The 22,904-nt window shown below is 40.5% G+C and overlaps 1 protein-coding gene across 4 annotated transcripts in view; it reads right to left on the reverse strand.

The window, feature by feature from the left end:
* pkp4 (plakophilin 4) overlaps positions 1–22,904 on the reverse strand; it is a 153,508-nt gene that overhangs the window by 37,001 nt on the left and 93,603 nt on the right. For 2 of the 4 annotated variants that reach the window (XM_078228320.1, XM_078228317.1), the window contains exons 8-11: positions 22,689–22,880; positions 15,478–15,694; positions 11,834–11,966; positions 4,976–5,189 (exon numbers count right to left, since the gene is read on the reverse strand). In XM_078228320.1, coding sequence (XP_078084446.1) covers positions 4,976–5,189; positions 11,834–11,966; positions 15,478–15,694; positions 22,689–22,880 — 756 coding nt within the window. Of the gene's footprint in view, positions 1–4,975; positions 5,190–11,833; positions 11,967–15,473; positions 15,695–22,688; positions 22,881–22,904 lie in introns of all 4 variants that reach the window. The other 2 variants (XM_078228321.1, XM_078228319.1) reach the window with 1 other exon arrangement.

The following is a 22,904-nucleotide window of genomic DNA, read 5'->3' on the forward strand; positions in this document are numbered from 1 at the left end:
ACTTGAAAAGTTTACAGCAACATTTGGCTTATTATGTCTGTAGTAATAATACAGGAATCATAATATGGTTCCAGAGACTATGCAATGAGTCTTGATTGCAACACAATGAAGATGCAGAAGACATCATTAAAGATAATATATTTCCAGTATAAGAAGAAAAAGTTCAGAAAAACTGAACTTTGGTAGCTTTGGTAAAATAAAGAAAAATGAAAAAAGTTACATGAAAGATAAAAACAGTAAACATATGAAGCTGAGGATAGCAAAAGGGTCATGAATCAATCATTTTCTTGTATTAGATCCAGGAATATGAGACGTTGGAATGTGGCCAGAGCAGTATTTATATATTAGACAGAGTTGGGCTATATAAACAGTTACTGAGAGGAAAATGACTTGGCACGATGGAGGAAACAGAATTTCCTGGAGCCAGCTTTAATGATGGGAGCTGCATTTGAGCCAGGGGATTAATGAGCCAAGAATCTCAGAGAGGAAGGACTAAAGCTGAAACAGGACTAAAGCTGAAACAATACAAAGACAAGAGACAGTCATTGTTGGTTGGATTAGGGGGAAGCAGACTTCAAGAAATTGTGTCTTTGAAAAGTCCTAAAAAAAAATTTTGGGTTCAATTTGCAAAATCTATGAAGGAATAAACTGGTTCGAACAGGATGGAGATAAGAATACACTGAGGGCATGGCATCTGAAAAAAGATAAATGTCTAGAGAATAAATCAGCAAAGGATGGTCACTTATATCTACACTATCTGCATTCTAGCACACTTTTGAAATATAGCATGTCCATAACTATGCCTAAATATTCCAAAATGTTGCATATTTCATATTAACCAATAGTGTGATTATTACCTATTCTAAAAAAATGATCACTTTCTTTTTTAGCTTTACTAATTAAGATCAATTTACACACAGATTCATGTTGGAATACGCTTATTCTTTATTTAACCACGTTAAACGTTGGGTATTATTCCTCAGCCCAGTGTCTTAGTGCCTCTCCATTAAAACACTTCCAACCTTTTATACGAGTCACCCAGCTGCAATACATTTTGAAAGGCAGTATTTTTTAAAAATTCATTCATGTTGGTGTCACTGGCTGGGCCAGTATTTATTGCACATCTCTGAGGGATCCACACTACTGTGGATCTGGAATCACATATAGGCCAGATCAGATAAGGATGACAGATTGCCTTCCCTAAAAGGACATTGGTGAACCAGATGGGTTTTTACAACAATTGACAATGGCCTCAAGGTCATCATTAGACTTTTTTTACTGAATTAAAATTTCACATCTGCCATAGTGAGATTCAAACCCGGTTCCAGAGCATTACCCATGGTCTCTGAATTACTAGTCCAACGACAATGCCACTATGCCATAGCCTCTCCGCTATAGTATCCTGGTTCTGAAACCATACTGACCAACTATTTTGTGGTCTCTCAAAGGAAAGTAACATTATGAACAATAATTTAACATGTTTCATTCCTTTTGTTAATACTGGGGCTACATTTTGAGTGCAGCTACTGTATTTGTCAACTTCTTAATAATCTTGATTTTCTTGCTCATTTTCTCAAGAACTCTCGGCTGATCAAAACATAACATGGTAATTGAGGGTTAAAATTATGAGGCCACACCTGATGCCAGAGCACATCACAAAATCTCAGCCTTGAGATTTTCTCAAGGCACACCCTTCCCCATCATGTCTCAAAGTATCCTTTAATTCTTTTCATAATACATGCTTTACTAATTTCTATGGTCCAGATTCAGGAACAAGAAATAAAAACAATAAATTCCAGATTTTTGTTTATAAACACTGATTTAATAATGTATTAAATAGAGGTCATTCCTGCAGCCCTTAAAATGGACCAATGTGTTTTTTTTTACCTTTCATCCTCTCCATATTCAGCAAAAACATTGGTGGCTTCCTTTAGTTGCCATCAGCGCCCTTTACTTGCCATCTACAAACTACCTTTCTAACAGCCCCATATATTATCTAATATACATTATCAAATATTGCTTTTAACTGTTATTCTCAATCTTACCTTTGTGTGACTCCTGGTCTCATTACATTTTGATTGATGTAATTTTAAAACTTTTTCTGCTAGGCAATATCACCTGTGCTGGCTTCCGTTTTGCTCTTAAAAATGTTTACTCCTACTGGTCTTGTGTTGCAATAAAATATTTAAGATAATTCATTACGTTCCATTCTTATTTATTCCTTATACATCATTATTTCTTTCTCTGCCCAGATCATTTCCTCCTACCTCTTGATAAACTACATTAAGAATATTAGCTCTTTACAGTACACTTCTTGTCTCACTCACAATAACCTTTCAAACTTTTCACATTTGCAGATCATCTATTGTCAGGTATTTGAGGAAGCATCTTAAATGTTCTGTATGCTGCCAGTACAAAGATTTTGAATGCTACGGTTTGATGCATTTTCAGACCCTCTTAAATCAAAATACAGCATACTCCTCATTTAATGTTGCAGTTGTGTTCCTGAAAACACAACTTTAAATGAAATAACATTAGACGAATCAGATTTTCTCATTACAACCAAAGTAAAAGCTGTAGTTAAGTTCTGCACTACCTTTCCCATCCAAAAAAAAATACAAATGTAGGACTTACAGGGTATAACATTTTAAAAATAAAATAATTTTAAAAATTTTATTTAAAGTCAAGAAATATTCAAATTTTTTCTACTTGCCAACCCTCCCACTCGCCACTTCTGTCTCTCAAATCCTCAGTGTGAGCAAGGACTTGGGAGAGGGGTGACAAGGAGGTGGAAGCAAGCCAGGAAGTGAGAGGAGCTATTAGTTGGGAGGGCTGAGGGAGCTGGATGGGTAGCAAGTAGGAGGATCGGTGAACAAGATGGGCAAAGAGCAGGAGAGAAGGGCAGAGTGGGAGAGGCATCCCAAAGTGGCATTGATCGGGTCACATGTGCTACTTTGGCCAGATGTGAAACAATGCTGCAGCGGAAATCCTGACACTGTGCACATGCTGGCCCTATTATAACTGTGATTTGAAGTGGAGCAACTTATAACCGGGCAACCTGGAGCAGGGCCTTTCTGTACTGCAAAGATTTCTGTTTCCAGCAGAGGAGTCTTTGAATTTATCACCAAGATTAAAGATACATGCACTTGATGCCAAGAACTGCAAGAACTTCTAAAATGAGTAAAATTGCTAGAGGTTTGCTACTTCTGAGAGGCTTCATAATCATGCTTCCTTTAAAATTCCCTTTCAAAGATCAGCCATCTACATGACAAGATTAAATTAAAACTTTGTGATCAGATTGTTCTCAAAACAGTCCAATTCCTACTTCACAATCCTTTTCATCCCTCTTTATTTGGCAGGTAACTCACTCCAGGCTAATATCTGAAAACATGTTTGGCAATTTTAGAAGAGCATAATTGGTAGTGTTTTGCTGGATGATTATTCTGAATTCCATTAAATATGTTACCAGCAGATTTCCTGTGACATTGTTCAGAGTCCGTCACCCCTAAACTGATCTTTCCCTCTCCCCCTCAGACTCCCACCTTCAGTACTTCTCCCTTTCTCACTCTGATTACGCTCTCCATCCAGATTTATTTTTGTCCAATTCACTAGTAGGCCTGTAGCATTGCAATGAATGCATACTGAGCAGGAAAGCAGTGGGCTTAGACCAAGATAAGGGCTAAAAACAAATTAAATATCCACTAAGGGTGCTAGAGGTCAGCAGGGACAAGAGCATTAGCGTACTGGGAAGGAGCGCTGTAAGGTTGAGGACAGTAACAAAAGCAGGGAGAGAACACAGGTCTTGCAGAGTGCCAAAGGTAATGGCAGAAAGGTGTCAGATCATAAATGAAATTTAAAATAAGGAAAAACAGATAAAATTTAAAACAAAACTTACCAGTTTAAAAGGTTGATAAAGAAAATGTCAGATGGACTATGTGGGAGAACTGAAAAGCATGTATAACAGCAAGAAGGTGTAACAGTATTACCTATTAAAAGTAATGCAGGCATATGTTATTTCAGATAGTACCAAGTCAGAACAAAATCATTACACAGGATGTGAGACAACAGAAATAATGTACAGTTATAAGAAAGTGATGTGGGGATGCAGCAAAACAAAAATACTGAAAACAAATCTCCTGTGATATACTGAATAGCAGTGACATGGTCTGTAAACAGTGGGCCTGAATTAAAGGTAGCGGATGTCACCTGAAGTGTCTGAACATGTATTTTCCTGAATTGGTCCCTCTTTTGCAGCACTACTGGAATACCAAAGATAGATTCCTGTCCTCCCATTTTGTTAGCTGCTAACTGTACTGTATAGCAACTGGCAAGACTCCAGGAGTGTCCACCATAGCAAGTTGAAAGCTTCAACAAAAAGGCAAAATTGCAAGAAGAGAAACGCTTCCTGTTCAAAAAGAACTAGAACTAACATTCAATGAAACAACAGAAAGAGATAATATAAAGGAGGCCAGGCATATTTACTCCTTGGACTATAGAATTACAGGAGCTTATTAGATGTGGGTGAGTTTTTAATAAAAAGTTACATCATCACAATCAGAATGTTATTGCACTGAAACACACAAGACAAAATATGGTTAAAAGCAAAAGCAATAAAATAACTGGATTGATTTATACTGATTTTCTTCAATGATGCTACCATGTCTTGGACGGTGGAATATCTTGAGCTGTAAGCACCTCCATAGCAGTCAATAAGTGTACTTCACAATTACAAGTAATGATATTACTGCCCATGTTACTAGATGTATTGACTGAAAGCTGCCTCCAGATGGCTCATTGACTACATGGACTATATGCTGTGGTACAGAGGTACATACATCATTCAGAAAGGATGTAGATTTGAGCCCCTGTCCACAATGTGCAGGAATATCAGCTGGGGCAAAATCACTTCACAAATAATAATTCGTCACATATTTATTAATTTAGTCAAATAAATTGTAATTATGTCAACACTCACCAGTAATGAGCTCCCTCATTTCAGCATCCACGGTTTTCCGCAACAAACGTAGTAAAGCTGGGATTCCACCGGCATTTTTTACGGCTATTTTATTTTCATCAGTTGTTCTTCCATAAACCAGGTTCCGAAGTGCACCACATGCATTTTTATGAACTTCAAGGACTTTATGATCCAGTAGATCAACTAAGTGTTTAATTCCACCCAATATGCACACCTTGAGTAAATAAGATACACGGCTCAGAATACTTAAGTTTATTTTACTGTAGATAGAAATATGCAATTTTTAAAATATGCACTATTAATCCCATAAACACAAAAGATATAGCTCTCTTGAATTCATGTCTCAAATTAATGGAGGTGAGGCATAATTCTCACCCTGCCACCACCAAAGCTTTTCACTAAATAGATTTATGTGCAACAAAAGTACAAAATATGGAAGTCAGATGACTATTTGCAAAAACCCACAATTTGCATTGTCCAATTCTCTCCAGGTTATTTAGATCTGAGGGAGATAAAAAAAGGGGGCAAATTTAACATTTAAATTTCTCTCACCCCAACAATCTGTAAAGTGCCATATTAACAATCTAGCATACAAATTACACTATTTCACATGTTGCGGGTGCGCAATCTGCAAGGTATCGGACAGGCACTCAAGATGGAATCGCCTCCAGGCATTACCATAGGTACATGGATCAGGACTAAGTGCCCATGCCAGCAGGATAACTCAAGTGTTTCCCGCTGGAGCTGGGATCCTCCCACCTGAAAGTTACAAATTTATGCATCCCCCAAATCATGCCGGCCAGCCGTTTTTCAGAGATCAGGGTGCCATCTGTAAAGGGTACCCCGATCTCCGTGGTCACAGACAGGTTCCCCCCCCCCCACACAAAAAATGGAAATGGTGATCCCCGCTGACCAGGGTAGCACCACCTATTCCTCAGCAAGGAGGGGCTTCTCTGCCACACCCCTCCCCAACTACTCAAGTAACAGGTCAACCCCCCTCCCACCACATCACGCAGGCATGGGGGTGACCAGACCACTCAGCACCCCCTGCCCTGGCAGTGCCAATGGTTCTCTGGCCCCTGACACTGACACCCTGGACCCCCATCGGGGTTCAGGAGGTTAGTCCAATGCACATGTGCCCTCTGCTACTGCAAGGGTGCAGAGGAAGGGTTCCCAAAGAGCCCGGGTTGGCTTGGACGGGTGTAAGGGATTGATTTCAGCACTATCCCCTGGGATTGGGGTTCCATGGCTGGACTGCCTGCTTAGTCCTGGCAAACCGGAATATCACTCCTGACTGGTAAGACTCTGGTGATTTCAGGCAACTCTCTGTTCAATATATTAATTCCTGCCTGTCATCTGTGAATTTTGATCTGGCCATGTGATTTTAGTCTCCATGTGCCCTGATCACCTGTCAGGCTTTTAAATCATAGCGGCACTCCATTTTGCATCAGGGATTTCTCTTTCTCTCTCCCAGAAGCTACGGGTGTGAGCAGATCCCTTTGAAGTTCTCTGATTGTCAGAAGACAGTCACTTTAACTAGGGGGGTGGAAATTCCCATCTCCACAGCTGTTCACTCAGCCTCACTGTTTTAATACTGCATTTATTTCAAGTCTCTGAGCCTTCATAGAAAGTGCAGAGTCATTGAAATACCTTTCAACCCTTCCCTCAGTCCTGTCCTTCTATCTCTCATTTGATTGACAGCTTAATGGTTTTTACTCAGCATGTCGATCAAGAGGCTGGCAACGTGGGGCTACTGTGCATGCGCCAATCTGAGTGCTGAAAGATAGGCGCATGCGCAGTAGCCCACTCTGGACTATGCTGCCAGCCTCTCCAGTGGGAATAGCCCACTGATATTTGGGCTGATTTACGCCAGTGTACCCTGCAGTGCACAGAGTGTGGGAGATTCATTTTGAAACTCCTGCTGAAAAAGGCAGCGTGATTTACTCCAGTTTTTACATGAATTTGACACTCAGAATTTTTTTGGTTGTGTTAGCTATTTCCCCATATAAAGTTCACAGAAACACATGGAAGTTTGTCTGCTGGATCCTAGCAGTTTTCTAGCAATGTGGGTGTTAATAAAATCACAAAATAGGCTACATCCAGCAGAAGTCAAGGGGGTAATCTTCGTGACTGTATTTTCAATATTGCTTATTCCCCATGTCATCAAGGCTATAATGCAACCATATAACTTCAGAACAATACTCAAGTGTTGCCCAAGAACTTAAAAATATTTTGTTCATAAGATCAGTCTATATTATTGACATGTTACATGACTGAAAATAACAGTGAATATCCATAAATTTTCGACCCACTAGCAGATGCCTCCAATTAAGATGGACAGTAGCGTGAAATTAACACATTTATGCAAGCTTTGTGAGAAGTCTGGCAGTTAATTAAAGAAAGCCAGCATGGATCTGTTAAGAGCAAATCGCATTTTACCAACTTGCTTGATGAGGCAACAGAGAGGATGGTGAAGGTAATGCTGTTGATGTGGATGGACTCCAAAAAGGCATTTGATAAATTGCTGCACAACACACGTGCAATTGGTCTGAAGTTTCCAGAATAATACTGCGAACATCTCAGGAGCAAAATCTGAGCAGCATTAAATAAAAGTGTGCATTTCCTGTATTTTCAGTGAATACTTCTGGTTTATTAGTTATGAAAAGAGGAGAAAAGGCTATTTTGACTGACTCTCAAACTGTCCATGCCCTGGGCTGATCATTTTGACTGACTCTTAGGGCGGCACGGTAGCACAGTGGTTAGCACTGCTGCTTCACAGCTCCAGGGACCTGGGTTCGATTCCCGGCTTGGGTCACTGTCTGTGTGGAGTTTGCACATTCTCCGCGTGTCTGCGTGGGTTTCCTCCGGGTGCTCCGGTTTCCTCCCACAGTCCAAAGATGTGCGGGTTAGGTTGATTGGCCATGCTAAAATTGCCCCTTAGTGTCCTGAGATGCATAGATTAGCGGTAAAATATGTAGGGAGATGGGGGAAGGGCCTGGGTGGGATTGTGGTCGGTGCAGACTCGATGGGCCGGATGGCCTCTTTCTGTACTGTAGGGTTTCTATGATTTCAACAATTGAGCAATCAGCTAATGAAGAATCTTTACATTTCCAATTGGTTTGGGAAAGCAGCACAAAACGTTGGTTGTGCTATAACGACCAATGGTGGGAGCAGGAGGTCATACGATAAAACCAACAAAAATCCATGCAATCCGACTTACAGCAAAGTAAAGTTTATTTATTAGTCACAAGTAGGCTTACATCAATGAAGTTACTGCAAAAATCCCCTAGTTGCCACACTCTGGCGCCTGTTTGGGTATGATGTAGAGATGCTATCGGTGGGCTTGCGGTACAGTGAGGTGCTGACAGTGTACCCTGTTTGGGTACACAGAGAATTTAGCATGGCCAATGCACCTAACCAACACATCTTTGGAGTGTGGAAGGACACCAAAGCACCCGGAGGAAACCCACACAGGCACGAGGAGAACGTGCAAACTCCGCACAGACAGTGACCCAAGCCGAGAATCGAACCTGGGTCCCTGGTGCTGTGAGGTAGCAGTGCTAACCACTGTGCACCGTGCCGACTTGGCAAACTGACTTGTAAGCAAAGTTTTAATATATGGAATAAAAGGGCAGTAGCAACAAGAACACAAAATTGGCCGAGTGACAAGAAACAGCAGTGGTGAATGTTTATATTTTGGACTGGAGAAAGATTCACAGTGGAGTTCCCTGGAGTTAGTATTGGACTTCTGCAGATGAGGGGCAGATGAAATTTAATGCAGAAAAGTGTGAAGTGATTCATTTTGTTAGGAAGAACAAGGAGGCAACATAAACTGTAAGGCACAATTTTAAAGGTGCTGGAGGAGCAGAGGGAGCTGTGGGGAAATGTGCATAAATCATAACGTGGCAGGACAGGTTAAGAGAGCCATTAATAAAACATATGGCATGCTGGGGTTTATCAAAAGGGGCACAAGAATATGAAAGCAAGGTTATGTTAACCCTGCATAAAACACTGTTTTATCCTCAAGTGGAGTATTGTCTCTAGTTCTGGGTGCCACACTTTAGGAAGAATGTGAAGGTATTAGGGAGGATATAGAATGTATTCCAGGGTGAGGAACTTCAGTTACGCAGATAAAATGGGAGAATCTGGAACTGCTTAGAGAAGAGATATCTGAGAGGAGATTTAATAACGGTATTCAAAATTGCGGGGGAATCTAGACAAATTGGATTGGGAGAAACTGCTCCCACTGGTGGAAGAATCAAGAACCTGTAGGCACATATTGAAGATAATTGATAGAGCAATGACAATACAAGGAAAACAGTTGTTTTTAAACCACAGCAAGTGGTTAGGATCTGGATGCACTGCCTGAGTGCATGGTGGGGGCAGGGTCAATACAATTATTCAAAAAGAACTGGATCATTATCTAAAAAATAAAAATGTGCAGCGATCAAGGGAAATGGCAGAGAAATAGCACTCTGTGAATTGCACCTGCAGAAGACCAGCACAAACAAAACGTGCCAAAAGGCCTCCTTCCATGTAATCATTCTATGATCTTTTTGAACATAACATACTTCCAATTCTTCCAAAAGAACCAGTAGGGAAGGACAGAAAATATGCAAAGCACTTTACCTGCCATGGCTAGGCATTAATCTTTCAACCAGGTAGGAAATCCTCCTCAATCAATGTTCCTGCTCTCGCTAAGGATTCTCATCACCTAGAAAGGTCTCTCTTGCAGGCATGGTGGCACAATAGTTAGCACTGCTGCCTCACAGCACCGGGGACCCGGGTTCGACTGCGGCCTTGGGTCACTCTGTGGAGTATGCACGCTCTCCTTGTGTCTGTGTGGATTTCTTCCAAGTGATCTGGTTTCCTCCCACGGTCCAAAATGTGTAGGTTAGGTGGATTGGCCATACTAAATTACCCCTAAGTGCCCAGAGATGTGTAAGTTAGGTGAATTAGTCATACTAAAATGCCCAGGGCATGGAGATAAGGAGTGGGGTGGGGGCCTGGGTTGGACAGTCAGTGCAGACTCAATGAGCTGAATGGCCTCCTTCTGCACTGTGGGGATTCAATAGTTCTTCTATGTAACCCCAGTAAATTGAGTTGTTTTGAGGCTACCAATATTGGAAAGAACAAAGTTACCATCTTTGGCATCTGCCAAAAGCACTGTACCCTCGGAAATAACCAGACTTGAGCCCAAGTCCTGTCTTCAGCCTTAGGATAACCTCCATGTTATTCTGATGATAGTCATCGACCTGAAACATCAGCTCTGTTTCTTTCTCCACAAATGCTGCAGATTTACGGAAACTATAGTATTTGCTTTGGGGTCATATCAAAGCTTGGTAATTCTACCACATCTAGGAAACCTGGACATCAAATAAGTAGGCTAACAGCATATGGGTAGTGAAGGAGTCAAGAGGATCTAGATGCTGTCAAAGTTTGCATGGAACCTGATGCATGCCTTCAGCTGATGGTGCTGAAGGATAGTATGTAGATGAGGAAAAGGATAGATCTTTAGGGGACTCCAGAAGCGTTTGTGTTGGGAAGAGAAGCCATTCCTGCAGATGCTCTGGTTATGACTGGATAAGCAAGAGTGGACTGAAGCAAAGAAAGTCCCAACTCAGCTAGACAATGGGGAGGAGTACTGAAGAGGATTATGTGGCTGACTGCATCAAATGCAGCAAGAGATTGAGGAGACGTAATGCACCATGATCAGATAGGAGTTATCATTTGAGACTTTGATCATGGCTGTTTCAGTGACACTGAACAATTCCTTTAAATCTATCCCCTTAAGTATTTGGTAACCCCTCAAAATTTGCTTTTTCTGAGTGGGGGATTTCAACATCCACAACCAAGAGTGGCTCGACAGCAGCACTACTGATCGAGCTGGTTGGGTCCTAAGGAGTATAACTGCTAGACGGGGTCTGCAGCAGGCGGTGAAGGAACCAACAACCTCATCCTTACCAATCTGCCAGTTGCAGATGCAACTGTCCATGACGGTATTGGTAAGAGTGAGCACTGCACAGTCCTTGTGGAGACGAAGCCCCGCCTTCACACTGAGAATAACCTCCATTGGGTTGTGTGGCAATATCACTGTGCTAAATGGGACAGACTTCGAACAGACCTAACTGCTCAAGACTCGCCAGCCATGAGGCACTGTGGGCCATCAACAGCAGCAGAATTGTACTCCTGCACAATCTGCAATCTCATGGCCTGGCATCTCCCCCACTCAACCATTACCATCAAGTCAGGGGATCAACCCTGGGTCAATGGAGAGCGCAGGAAGGTATACCAGGAATAGCACCTGGCACACCTAAAAATGATACAACTACAAAAGCTACAAAACAAGACTACTTGCATGCCAAACAGCATAAACAGCAAGTGATAGAGCTAAGCGATCCCACAACCAACGGATCAGATCTAAGCTCTGTAGTCCTGCCACATCCCGTCGTGAATGGTGGTGGACTTACCTAGATGGAAAAAAGTTATTGTGCATCTGTTTGAGATCAGAAATGAGCTGGGACAGAAGTTAATTCTTTTACAGTTACGTTTTTTCCAATGCTAATTCAGGAGTGGATCAAGTAATCAGCACTGTGAAGTTAAGTAGGCATGTATCAGGAAGATTCTCAATTTACGATGTGTATTGTTGAAATGTAAGAACAATCAACAGTAAACATAGTGATTTTAGCTCATAAATGCCACACTAAAATACCTGCATATTTCAAGATGATTTCAGTTGCATCAAAGAATTCAATGTGCAAGTTAGCAGAAATGCTGTACTTTTCAATTTGGAGGGCATGCTTCTGCACTCTTTTATTGGTCTCCCCGAAAATGAAATACAAATGCTATATACCATACCTCGATTTTCACTTTATTATCGCCAAAGCAGAGGTGTTGCAAGTAGGCTGCTGCATTCGCCTGAACTGAAGGAAACTGATGTTGAAGCATGTGAATCACTTCTGGCAACTCTGGGTCACGCCAAGCAAACTCCCTAACGAAGAGAGAAAATCCCTCATTAGTAAATCTCTTCGATAAGAATTTTCAGATTTTAAACTAAAATATGTGGGGCAAAATCAAACCACAATTTCAGCAAAATGGAATCATCTTTCTTGTTGCTCATTGGTCTATTAGCACTTTTACAAAATATTACGATTTTAGTTTTTAAATTTGCAAAGGGAATGCATCTCTGGTTTTTAATAATGACCTACTTTTTCAAGGCAAATTGTATCCATCTGCAGAAAGTCAGTTATTGGACATTAAAGTATCCCTCAACAAATGTAGAAACGTGGTAATTTTAACTGCTTCTGGGGAATCACATTTTTTGTCAAAGGTCCCGATTTGACACTCCCTGGTATAAAAGGTACATATAATGCTCAAGTTTGTTTCTTCCTCAGATTTTAGAAAATTGCCTCATCTCTCAGCATTCATTTTTTTGCATTTCTGATTTTGGACCTGCAATTTTCAGCAACTCTATTTTCAATTTTTCCTCTAAATTGATTTAAAATGAAAGCTCAGGAATACCTACTTGTTGCATCTTTTTTGGACACAAAATTCATTGCGGTTTTACTAATCCTTGCTTGAAATTGATTTTGATACTTAAGATTTACTCTTTGGTTTCATAGGAATCCATCAAGCTTGGAACTCTGTACTTTGGCAACACCAATGCAGCAAGCGTTAATCATGATGGCAGGTTGCATTAATTTGCTTTATGTTCCTTAGTGTTAATTTAGGTAATTTAGATAGAAGGATACAAACATACGAATTTGAAGCAAGATTAGGAAATTTGGCCCCTTGAGCCTGCCCTGCCATTTGATAAGATCATGGCGGATCTGATTGCAGCGTCTACTTCCTTGCCTAGCTTCCATACCTTTTGACTCTGCTGTCAGTTAAGAATCTAATTCAGCCTTAAAAATATTCAATAACACTGCTGCCATTTCTCTCATGGAAACATGCCGTCTCATCTTCACTTATCTTTTTGAGATGTGCAGAGTTTATATCAGGTTTAGTAGAAGGATAGATACTAATCAATCTTCCTGTTTATTGGCTATAGTTTACTATAATAAAGCCAACATAAAAGTAATTTCAGTTAGTAAGATAAACAGTATCCTACAACACAATTCTACAAGCCAACGCCACACACTAATGATCCTCGTGGAGAAAATAATTCTCATCTCTGTCTTAAATGGGAGTCCCTTTATTTTTAATCTGTGTTCCCTAGCTCTAATCTCCAGTAAGTGCAAACATCCTTTTCACCCTGTCAAGTCCCTTTAGGTTTTTGTAAGTTTCAACAAGATCACCTCTCATTTTCTGAAATTCCAGTGGGCCTAACCTTTTCTCATAAAATAATCTCCCCCTCATCCCAGGAATCAGTCGAGTTAATTTTCTCTGCATTACTTCTAACGTGATTGATGTCCTCCAGATGTGGTTACACCAATTGTACAACTGAAACCAAACTTCCCTACTTTTATATTCCATGCCCCTTGCAATAAACGCCATTCTATTTGCCTTCCTAACCACTTTCTGTACTTGCATACTAACTTTGTGAGAACCATGTATGAAAACATCCAGATCTCTCTGTACCTCAGTGTTCTGCAATCTTTCTCCACTTAAATAATGGGCTGCTTTTTTATTCCACCAGCCAGAGGACAAGTTCACATTTCCTACAGTATACTCCATCTGCTTAAATCACGTATCCTATCTATATCCCTTTGCAGACTCCTTTAGTCCCTTACACAACTTACAATTCAATTAGATAAAATAGGAAAGCCAGGAACAAAGGAAAAGAATCTTGGCATTGGATTTGGACTCAGGAGCAAAATCAGGATGCAATTCTTTCCCCTCCCACAGTGTGGAATTCCCCCCACAGCTCCCTGAAAGGCTTTTAATGCTTGGTCAGTGGACGTTTACAATTGATAGATTTTTGTTAGATAAAGTTAGCTAAGAATATGGGGCAAAAGCGGATAACTGGAGTTGAGATACAGATCAGCCATGATCTAAATGAATAGCAGAATAAGGTTTGAGAAACTGGATAGCTTAAACTAGCTCCTTTGTTCATAATTAAAGCAGCAGACCTCTGCTGACTTTGCTTCGGGTGTACCCAAGATATTTAACATTATTTGAGCAAAATATGATCATCTTTCAGGCACAGTACAGGTCTTATTCTACACTGGCTTCCTTTCAGCCTCCTGATCTCTGGTTCCAAGTTGCTTTGAGGCTTTCACCCAACCAACCAAGTTTCTCTATCGAATGGGTGATTGAATAAAGTGAACAAAACTACATAATATTGCTTTGCACAAAGACTGAGACATTAATAACTAATATTAAAATACAGTGGTGTATTCAATTGATTTTATTCAAATTCATTTGTGGGGGTTTGGGACTTTTGATTTTATTTCTGGTTGGGAATGAGCTTTGTTCAAATATATTTTAAAACGCAGTGATTTCAGTTTAAAAAGCCAAAGGCGGCATGACAGAGATTGTGCAGCTAGTAACACACAGGACCCTACAACCGATACTCATTGTAAGAAGTCTCACAACACCAGGTTAAAGTCCAAAAGGTTTATTTGGAATCACGAGCTTTCGGAGTGCTGCTCCTTCATCACGGATAGGTTTCACAAACACAGCATATATAAACAAAGACACAGTAGCAAGATAATGGTTGGATTGCGAGTCTTTTCGCCAAGCAGAAACTGTTAGCCAAGTTCCACACGCATGAGGATGACCTCAACTGGGATCTTGGGTTGTCATATAACCCCCACCATTTGGCCTGGGCTTGCAAAAACTGTCCTAGCTTGAGACCATTCACACCTCTTTAACCTGTGATTATCCCTCTCTCCACTCACATTATCTGTATCTGTAAAGACTTGATTACCTGAAAAGACTCGCATTCCAAGCATTATCTTGCTATTGTGTCTTTGTCTATATATGTCGTGTTTGTGAAACCTACCTACCTCTTCATTCATTTGATAAAGGAGCAGTGCTCTGAAAGCTTGTGATTTCAAATAAACCTGTTGGACTTTAGCCTGGTGTTGAGAGACTTCTTACTGTGCCCATCCCAGTCCAACACTGGCATCTCCACATCATGGATACTCATCAGCTTATGAGTCAAATTGCACTCTCCTCGCTTGGAGACAAGGAAGAAAACACAACAAACTACTGGAGACTGAAAATGGTAGAAAAAGAAGCACTTCCTTCCCCCCTTCACCGAACTCCCTCATTCACCAAGCTTCACAAAATGTACCCAAGCCACACCCCTTGTTTGATCGAAAGTGGGATATGTTTAATAGACAAACTAAGATAGGTCAAATGAGCCGTCTCATCTTCACTTATCTTTTTGAGATGTGCAGAGTTTATATCAGGTTATAAAAGGATAGATACTAATCAATCTTCCTGTTTATTGGCTATAGTTTACTATAATAAAGCCAACATAAAAGTAATTTCAGTTAGTAAGATAAACAGTATCCTACAACACAATTCTACAAGCCAACGCCAATTACACTTGCCTTGGATCCTTCTGAATGCTGTCAATTGATGGAGACCTTGTTGTAGTTTCATCAGCTGGAATGGTATAATGAAGTCTGGAATAATTAGATTCAGATGGTCGGTATTGAACTGCCCTGTATGGATCACCATAATTACCCACTGAATTTAGAGCAAAATTATTTCTTTGGTAAGTCATGGTGCTGCGTTGACTTGCTGATCTCTGCAGGTTTCCAATGGCTAGAAATAAAAAAATGTTATTCTCAAAACTGCATTAAACTTGTGAATGTACATCTAAAGTGCTGTAACAAAGGATTTTAAGCACATTTTCTATAAAATAGATCCAAGCAACAACATTGACTCATTTATTCTGAACAAATTGATCAGGACGCATTTAACAGAACCAGGTTCAAAATTATGATCATCACATACGACAGGGGCTATGTTATTTAAATTTAAGAATATGTACAATTTTAGTTATATTCCGGAAAGTACATCATTACATACTTAGGAACCTATAAACAGAGTATCAAATGACAATTACTGTTACACTCTATCGATGCACAGATTTCATAAGATCTCTAAGTTCCACAAATTTAATTTATCAACGTATATGAAAACAGTTTTCCGAACCCCCCCAACCCCCAAAAATACTTTACCCATGTTATTTAAACTCCCAATCTGGTTGACTCTTAAATGGCCGAACAAACCATTCAGCTGAAGGGCAATTAGGGATGGGCAATAAATGTTGGTCCAGCCAGCAACGCTCTCATTCCATGGATAAGTGCAGATTAATTCTCAGTGCAACAGAATTTATAACAATTATAGATTCAATCACATTCATAGAAACCCTACAGTACAGAAAGAGGCCATTCGGCCCATCGAGTCTGCACCGACCACAATCCCACCCAGGCCCTACCCCCATATCCCTATATATTTTACCCAATAATCCCTCTAACCTAAGCGTCTCAGGACATCTAAGGGGCAATTTTAGCATTGCCAATCAACCTAACCCGCACATCTTTGGACTGTGGGAGGAAACCGGAGCACCTGGAGGAAACCCACGCAGACACGAGGAGAATGTACAAACTCCACACAGACAGTGCCCCAAGCCGGGAATCGAACCCAGGTCCCTGGAGCTGTGATGCAGCAGTGCTAACCACTGTGCTACCATGCCCTACATTAAAGGAGGGGAGATGGTAATGCAGTGGCAATGTCATTAGACTAGTAATAGAGAGGTCCAGGCTAATGCTCTGGAGATAAGGGTTCAAATCCCACCATAGCAGCTAGTAGAATTCAAATTCAATTAATAAAATCTGGAATTGAAAGCTAGTCTCACTAATAGTGATCATGAAACTGTTGTAAAAACTAACCTAGTTCACTAATATCCCTTTTAAGAAAGCAAAGTTGCACCCTTATCTAGTCTAACTTGCACGCAATTCCAGACCCTCTTAAATGCCCTCCGACATGGCAATGCAAGACATCCAAATCAAGGGCAATAGGGATTAGCAACAAATGCTGGCCTTGCCAGTGGCGCCCGCATCCCAAGAGAGAATAAGTTAAAAACAAATAATTATTTTCTTTTAATCCCTTTTAATCGTTTTATTATTTCGCTGTAATCATTGTCACCTGTCCTCAGCCTTTGCTATACTTGAAATTTTGTTAAATTTCAATTGTTTACTCAACATCATCTGCTGTGCAACGCACAATTTCAGCTAGAATCATGTGTGTGAATAATCACTTTTTTCTGGGTACTATTCCTGAGAAATGTTATAATCTCACATGGCCTGTAGCTTTGCTGGGACAAGATTCCACTGTTTGCTTTAAAACAAGATATAAATTACAACTAGTAGCCAATTTCAGTAAAAAAGCAAACCAAATTTCTGCATACAAAAAGTGTCGGTGTTCTTTTTTGAAGCACTTGAAATTGTTAATAAAATCAAAGACATTTGGTGCTCATCTCAAATTCTGTTCGCTTTCGCAAAGACTTGTTCACGTCTTGGCTCTATATTCATGGGACTGACCCCTAACAAATGCCCAATTTTAATTGAAAATATAACTTCTAAAATTAATTCTTGGGAAATGGACATCAATGGCAAGGTCAGCATTTATTGTATATCCATAGCTTTCCAAAATAATGATGGTAATTCATGCAATAGAGTGGCTTACTTGCATATGTCAGATGGACATTAAAAATGAAACACATTTAAGTGTTTATAAGCTAGATAGGGGAAGGGAGGCAGGTTTAATTTCCAAAACATATAGAGTGAGCAAGTTGGATTTTTACAACATGACAACGTGGGAAATCATGGCTGATCTTCCACCTCAACACCATTGCAGCAAGACATCTTTACTCCCACAATCAAATCCTCTTGCAATAAAGGCCAACATGCCATCAGCTTTTATAATTGCTTGGTGTACCTGCAAGTTAGTTCTCAGTGACTCAAGAACTAAGACACTTTTGGATGTCAATATTTTCCAATCTCGCACCATTCAATAAATACTCAGCATTTCTGTTTTTCCCACCAAAGTGGATAACTTTACATTTTTCCACTTTACGTTCCATCCACTTGTTCTTGCACATTCACAGAGCCTGTCTAAATCCCCTTGAAACCTCTTTACACACATTTGCAACTCGTTTTGTGTCATTAGCAAACTTGGAATGACTACATTTAATCCCTTTTACTGATACCAGCTTTTCAATTTCCGAGGTTTAAATAGAATTCACATTCTATTGATTTTACATCCAGGCCACTGGATTTCTGGCTATGTACCATACTCTCTAAACTACTGTGTATTTTGCCAACTAACAGATTAAACAAAATAAAGGAGGGGAATCAGATGGTGGAATATGTTGGATGGAGTTTCACCTCTGAAACCTGGGTTCAAATCGATCTTGCATTGATGGGACAGATGGTTGTAGGGGATACAATGCAAAAATGAATTGGGGCAGGCCGAATTCAGTTCTTCTGCACATGGGCTAACAGCACAAAAGTATCTCTAATTTGGATCCAGAGCCGAGACACAAGCCCAAGAATGATTAACTATGGAAAATGTTTCATACAGTTAGGGTTCAGCTGCTTTTTTGGAGGCTAGTAAAGAATATTCAAGTCTGCATCCAGATGGTGTTCACCTTTTCGAGCAGAGAGCAAAAAATGAAGTGACAGTGAAGAAATCAAAACATGGAGTAGTCGACAAAGACCACAAATGCAAGAGGTTGTGCGAGGGCTGGGAGGCATATTGCAATAGAGTTACCAATGTCAAATGTGTGTGGACAAATAAACTCTTCCTAATGATATTGCCCTGTTTCTAATTCAAAAATAAGCAAGTGTTTTTTTTTTAAGTGTTCATCGGATGTAGCGTTGCTGACTGGACCAGCATTTATTGCCCTTCCCAGAGGTCATTGCTGTGGATCTGGAGTCACATGTAGGCCAGACAAGGTAAGGAAGACAAATTTCCTTCTCTAAAGGACATTGGTGAACCAGATGAGTTTTTACAACAATCGACAATGGTTTCATGGTTATCTTTAGACTTAATTCTAGATTTTTATTGAATTCAAATTTCACTATCTGCCTCACAGCACTAGGGACCTGGGGTTCGATTCCCAGCCTTGGGTCACTGTCTGTGCGGAGTCTGCACATTCTCTCCATGTCTGCATGGGTTTCCTCCAGGTGCAAAAGGTAGAGGCAAAAATAGACATTGGACCACTGGAAAATGAGGCTGGAGAAATAATAATAGGAAACAAAAAAATGGCAGAGGAACTGAATAGTTACTTTGCATCAGTCTTCACGGTGGAAGACACCAGTGGAATGCCAGAGCTCCAGGAGAATCAGGGGGCACAGGTGAGTCAGGATACAACAGGAGTTGGGCCATCACTAAGGAGAAGGTTCTGGGGAAACTGAAAGGTCTGAAGGTGGATAAGTCACCTGGACCAGATGGAATACACCCCAGGGTTCTAAAAGAGATAGCTGAAGAAATTGTGGAGGCATTGGTGGTGATCTTTCAGCAATCACTGGAGACACGGAGGGTCCCAGAGGATTGGAAAGTATCTAATGTAACACCACTGTTTAAGAAGGGAGAGAGGCAGCAGATGGGAAATTATAGGTCAGTTAGCCTGACTTCGGTCATTGGCAAGATTTTAGTGTCCATTATTAAAGATGGGATTGCGGAGTACTTGGAAGTACATGATAAAGTAGGACTGAGTCAGCACGGCTTCATTAAAGGGAGGTCATGTTTGACAAATCTGTTAGTGTTCTTTGAGGAGGTAACAAGGAAGTTAGATAAAGAAGAACCAGTGGACGTGATTTATTTAGATTTCCAAAAGGCCTTTAACAAGGTGCCGCATAGGAGACTATTAAATAAGTTAAGAGCCCATAGTGTCAAGGGTAAAATCCTGGCATGGATACAACAGGCTGACTGGCAGAATTGATGGATACAATTGGCTGACTGGCAGAAGGCAGAGAGTGGGGATAAAAGGGTCTTTTTCAGGATGGAAGCCAGTGACTAGTGGTGTGCCTCAGGGGTCGGTGCTGGGACCACAACTTTTCACGATATACATTAACGATTTGGAAGGAGGAACTGAAGGCACTGTTGCTAAGTTTGCAGATGATACAAAGATATGTAGAGAGACAGATATGTTGAGGAAGCAGGGGGGCTGCAGAAGGACTGGACAGGTTAGGAGACTAGGCAAAGAAGTGGTAGATGGAATACAATGTAGAAAAGTGTAAGGTTATGCACTTTGGAAGGAGGAATGGAGGCATAGACTATTTTCTAAAAGGGGAAATGCTTAGGAAATCAGAAACACAAAGGGACTTGGGAGTCATTGTTCAAGATTCTCTTAAGGTTAATGTGCAGGTTCAGTCGGCAGTTAGGAAGGCAAATGCAATGTTAGCATTCATGTCGAGAGGGCTAGACTACAAGAGCAGGGATGTATTTCTGAGGCTGTATAAGGCTCTAGTCAGACCCCATTTGGAGTATTGTGAGCAGTTTTGGGCCCCGTAACTAAGGAAGCATGTGCTGGCCTTGGAAAGGGTCCAGAGAAGGTTCACAGCAATGATCCCTGGAATGAAGAGTTTGATGTATGAGGAACGGTTGAGGACTCTGGGTCTGTACTCCGAGTTTTAGAAAGATGAGGGGTCATCTTATTGAAACTTACAGGATACTGCGAGGCCTGGATAGAGTGGACATGGAGAGGATGTTTCCACTAGTACGAAAAACTAGAACCAGAGGGCACAACCTCAGGCTAAAGAGCGGTGGATCTATGGGAATCTTTGCCGCAGAAAGCTATGGAGGCCAGGTCATTGAGTGTCTTTCAGACAGCGATTATAAGGGGATCAGGGGTTATGGGGAAAAGGCAGGAGAATGGGGATAAGAAAAATATCAGTCATGATTGAATGGTGGAGCAGACTTGATGGGCCAAGTGGCCTAATTCTGCTCCTATGTTTTATGGTCTTATGCTCCGGTTTCCTCCGAAAGACGTGCTGGTTAGGTGCATTGGTCAGGCTAAATTCTCCCTCAGTGTAGCTGAACAGGTGCCGGAGTAGGCAACTAGGGGATTTTCACAGTAACTTCATTGCAGTGCTAATGTAAGCCTACTTGTGACACTAATAAACGTTTTAAACTAAATGTGTAACCACTTATTTCTAAACAGTGGCCCCTGGTTATGGACTCTTCCACAAGAGGAAGCATCCTCTTCACATCCACCTTGTCAATATCCTGCAGGATCATATGTTCAATCAAGTCACTGCCTACTCTTCTAAACTCCAGCGGACACAAACCTAGCTCGTCTAACCTTTCCTCTTAAGATAACCCATCCATTCCAGGTATTAGTCTGGCAAATCTTCTCTTCTATTTATATCCCTTCCTTAAACAAGGAGACAAATAATGTACACAGTACTCCAGATGCGGTCTCACCAATGCCTGATATAACTGAAGCGTAACCTCCTTATTTTTGTACTTAATTCCCCTCACAATAAATTATAACTTTTATTAGCTTTCCTAAATACTTGCTGTACCTGCATACTAATCTTCTGCGGTTCATGCACTTGGACACATAGATCCTTCTACATCTAAGAGTCCTGCAATCTCTCATGATTTAGATAAAATGTTTCTTTTTTATTTTTCCTGCCAAAATGGACCATCTCATCTTCCCACATTATATTCTATTTGTCAGATCTTTGTCCAGTCACTTAACCTATGCCCTCTTTATATGTTATTTTCCCACCGTCCTATCTTTGTGTCCTCAGAAAGCTGAGCAGCCAATTAATCAGTCTCTTCATCCATCACTTTATATGAATTGTAAAAGGTTGAGGCCCCAACACTGATCCCTGTGGCACACCACTTGTCATATCTTACCAACCAGAAAATTACCCATTTTTGCCTTATGTTTCCTGTTCGCTATCCAATTTTCTATTCATGCCAATATGTTACCCCCATACCATGAGCTTTTATTTTTCACAATAACCTTTGATATGGCATCAAATGCCTTCTGTAACTCTTAGTATAGTACATCTACTGGTTCCCCTTTATTCACAGCAGATGTTACTTTTTCAAAGAACTCCAAAAAAATGGTTAACTCTTTCATAAAACGATGTTGACTCTGCCTGATTATACTGATTTTTTTCCTATTTTGACTTCTCAAAGTATCATAAAATAAAAACCTGGAGGAAATGAGGCAATAGTAGTGATATGTTTTTCCAGCACCGTGCCCCCAAACTTCCTCCCCTAACTGCACTTCACAATGTACACTAATTTCCTGAAAAAAATGGGTTAGAATTGGAGGACTTGGATTGTGAATAGGGTGGCTAAATGCTCAAGCTCTTAAATAGAGTTGAGGTTCAATTTAATTCTGCAAATACTTTCCCATTTTGCAGTTTTACACTGCAAAATCATCATGTATTAACTTTATAAAGGCAAATCATTCCTTGCATTCACTCAGTGCTTAGATTTGAATTCACCAAATTGGAAAGGAAAAACAAAACACTTTCGTAACAAAACACGTTATACATCAAATATTTTAAGGATCAATCCTAGCTTACAATCTACAATTTTACTATTAAGCTCTTTTTATTTAATTATTGTAATTCATCAGTAAACCATTATTTTTGCTCCTACTTCTTATTAAAAACATATTCAAAGAGCTGGCTCCTAAATAATTCAGTGTAAAACTGTTTTCTTCAGGAGTGTGGCTTTTCTTGATGCTCTCAAGAGAAAAGAAACCTCACAAAACCATTACCTGATCCCGTACGAAACACTGCGGTTTGAGTGCCATGAAGAAGTTCAACGCCTGCATGACTGGGACTGCGATAAACTGGGCTTTGAAGTGTTCTTCCTTCATAGATTGGAGTAATATGCAAATCAGGAGACATGGCAGAACGCAATTCATGTCCCAGTTGACTGTGCTGACTGGCATATGAACTACGTAATCCTGAAAAACAACAGGATCCATGGT

Source organism: Mustelus asterias, chromosome 14 (assembly GCF_964213995.1).
Source record: "Mustelus asterias chromosome 14, sMusAst1.hap1.1, whole genome shotgun sequence".
NCBI lineage: Eukaryota > Metazoa > Chordata > Chondrichthyes > Carcharhiniformes > Triakidae > Mustelus > Mustelus asterias.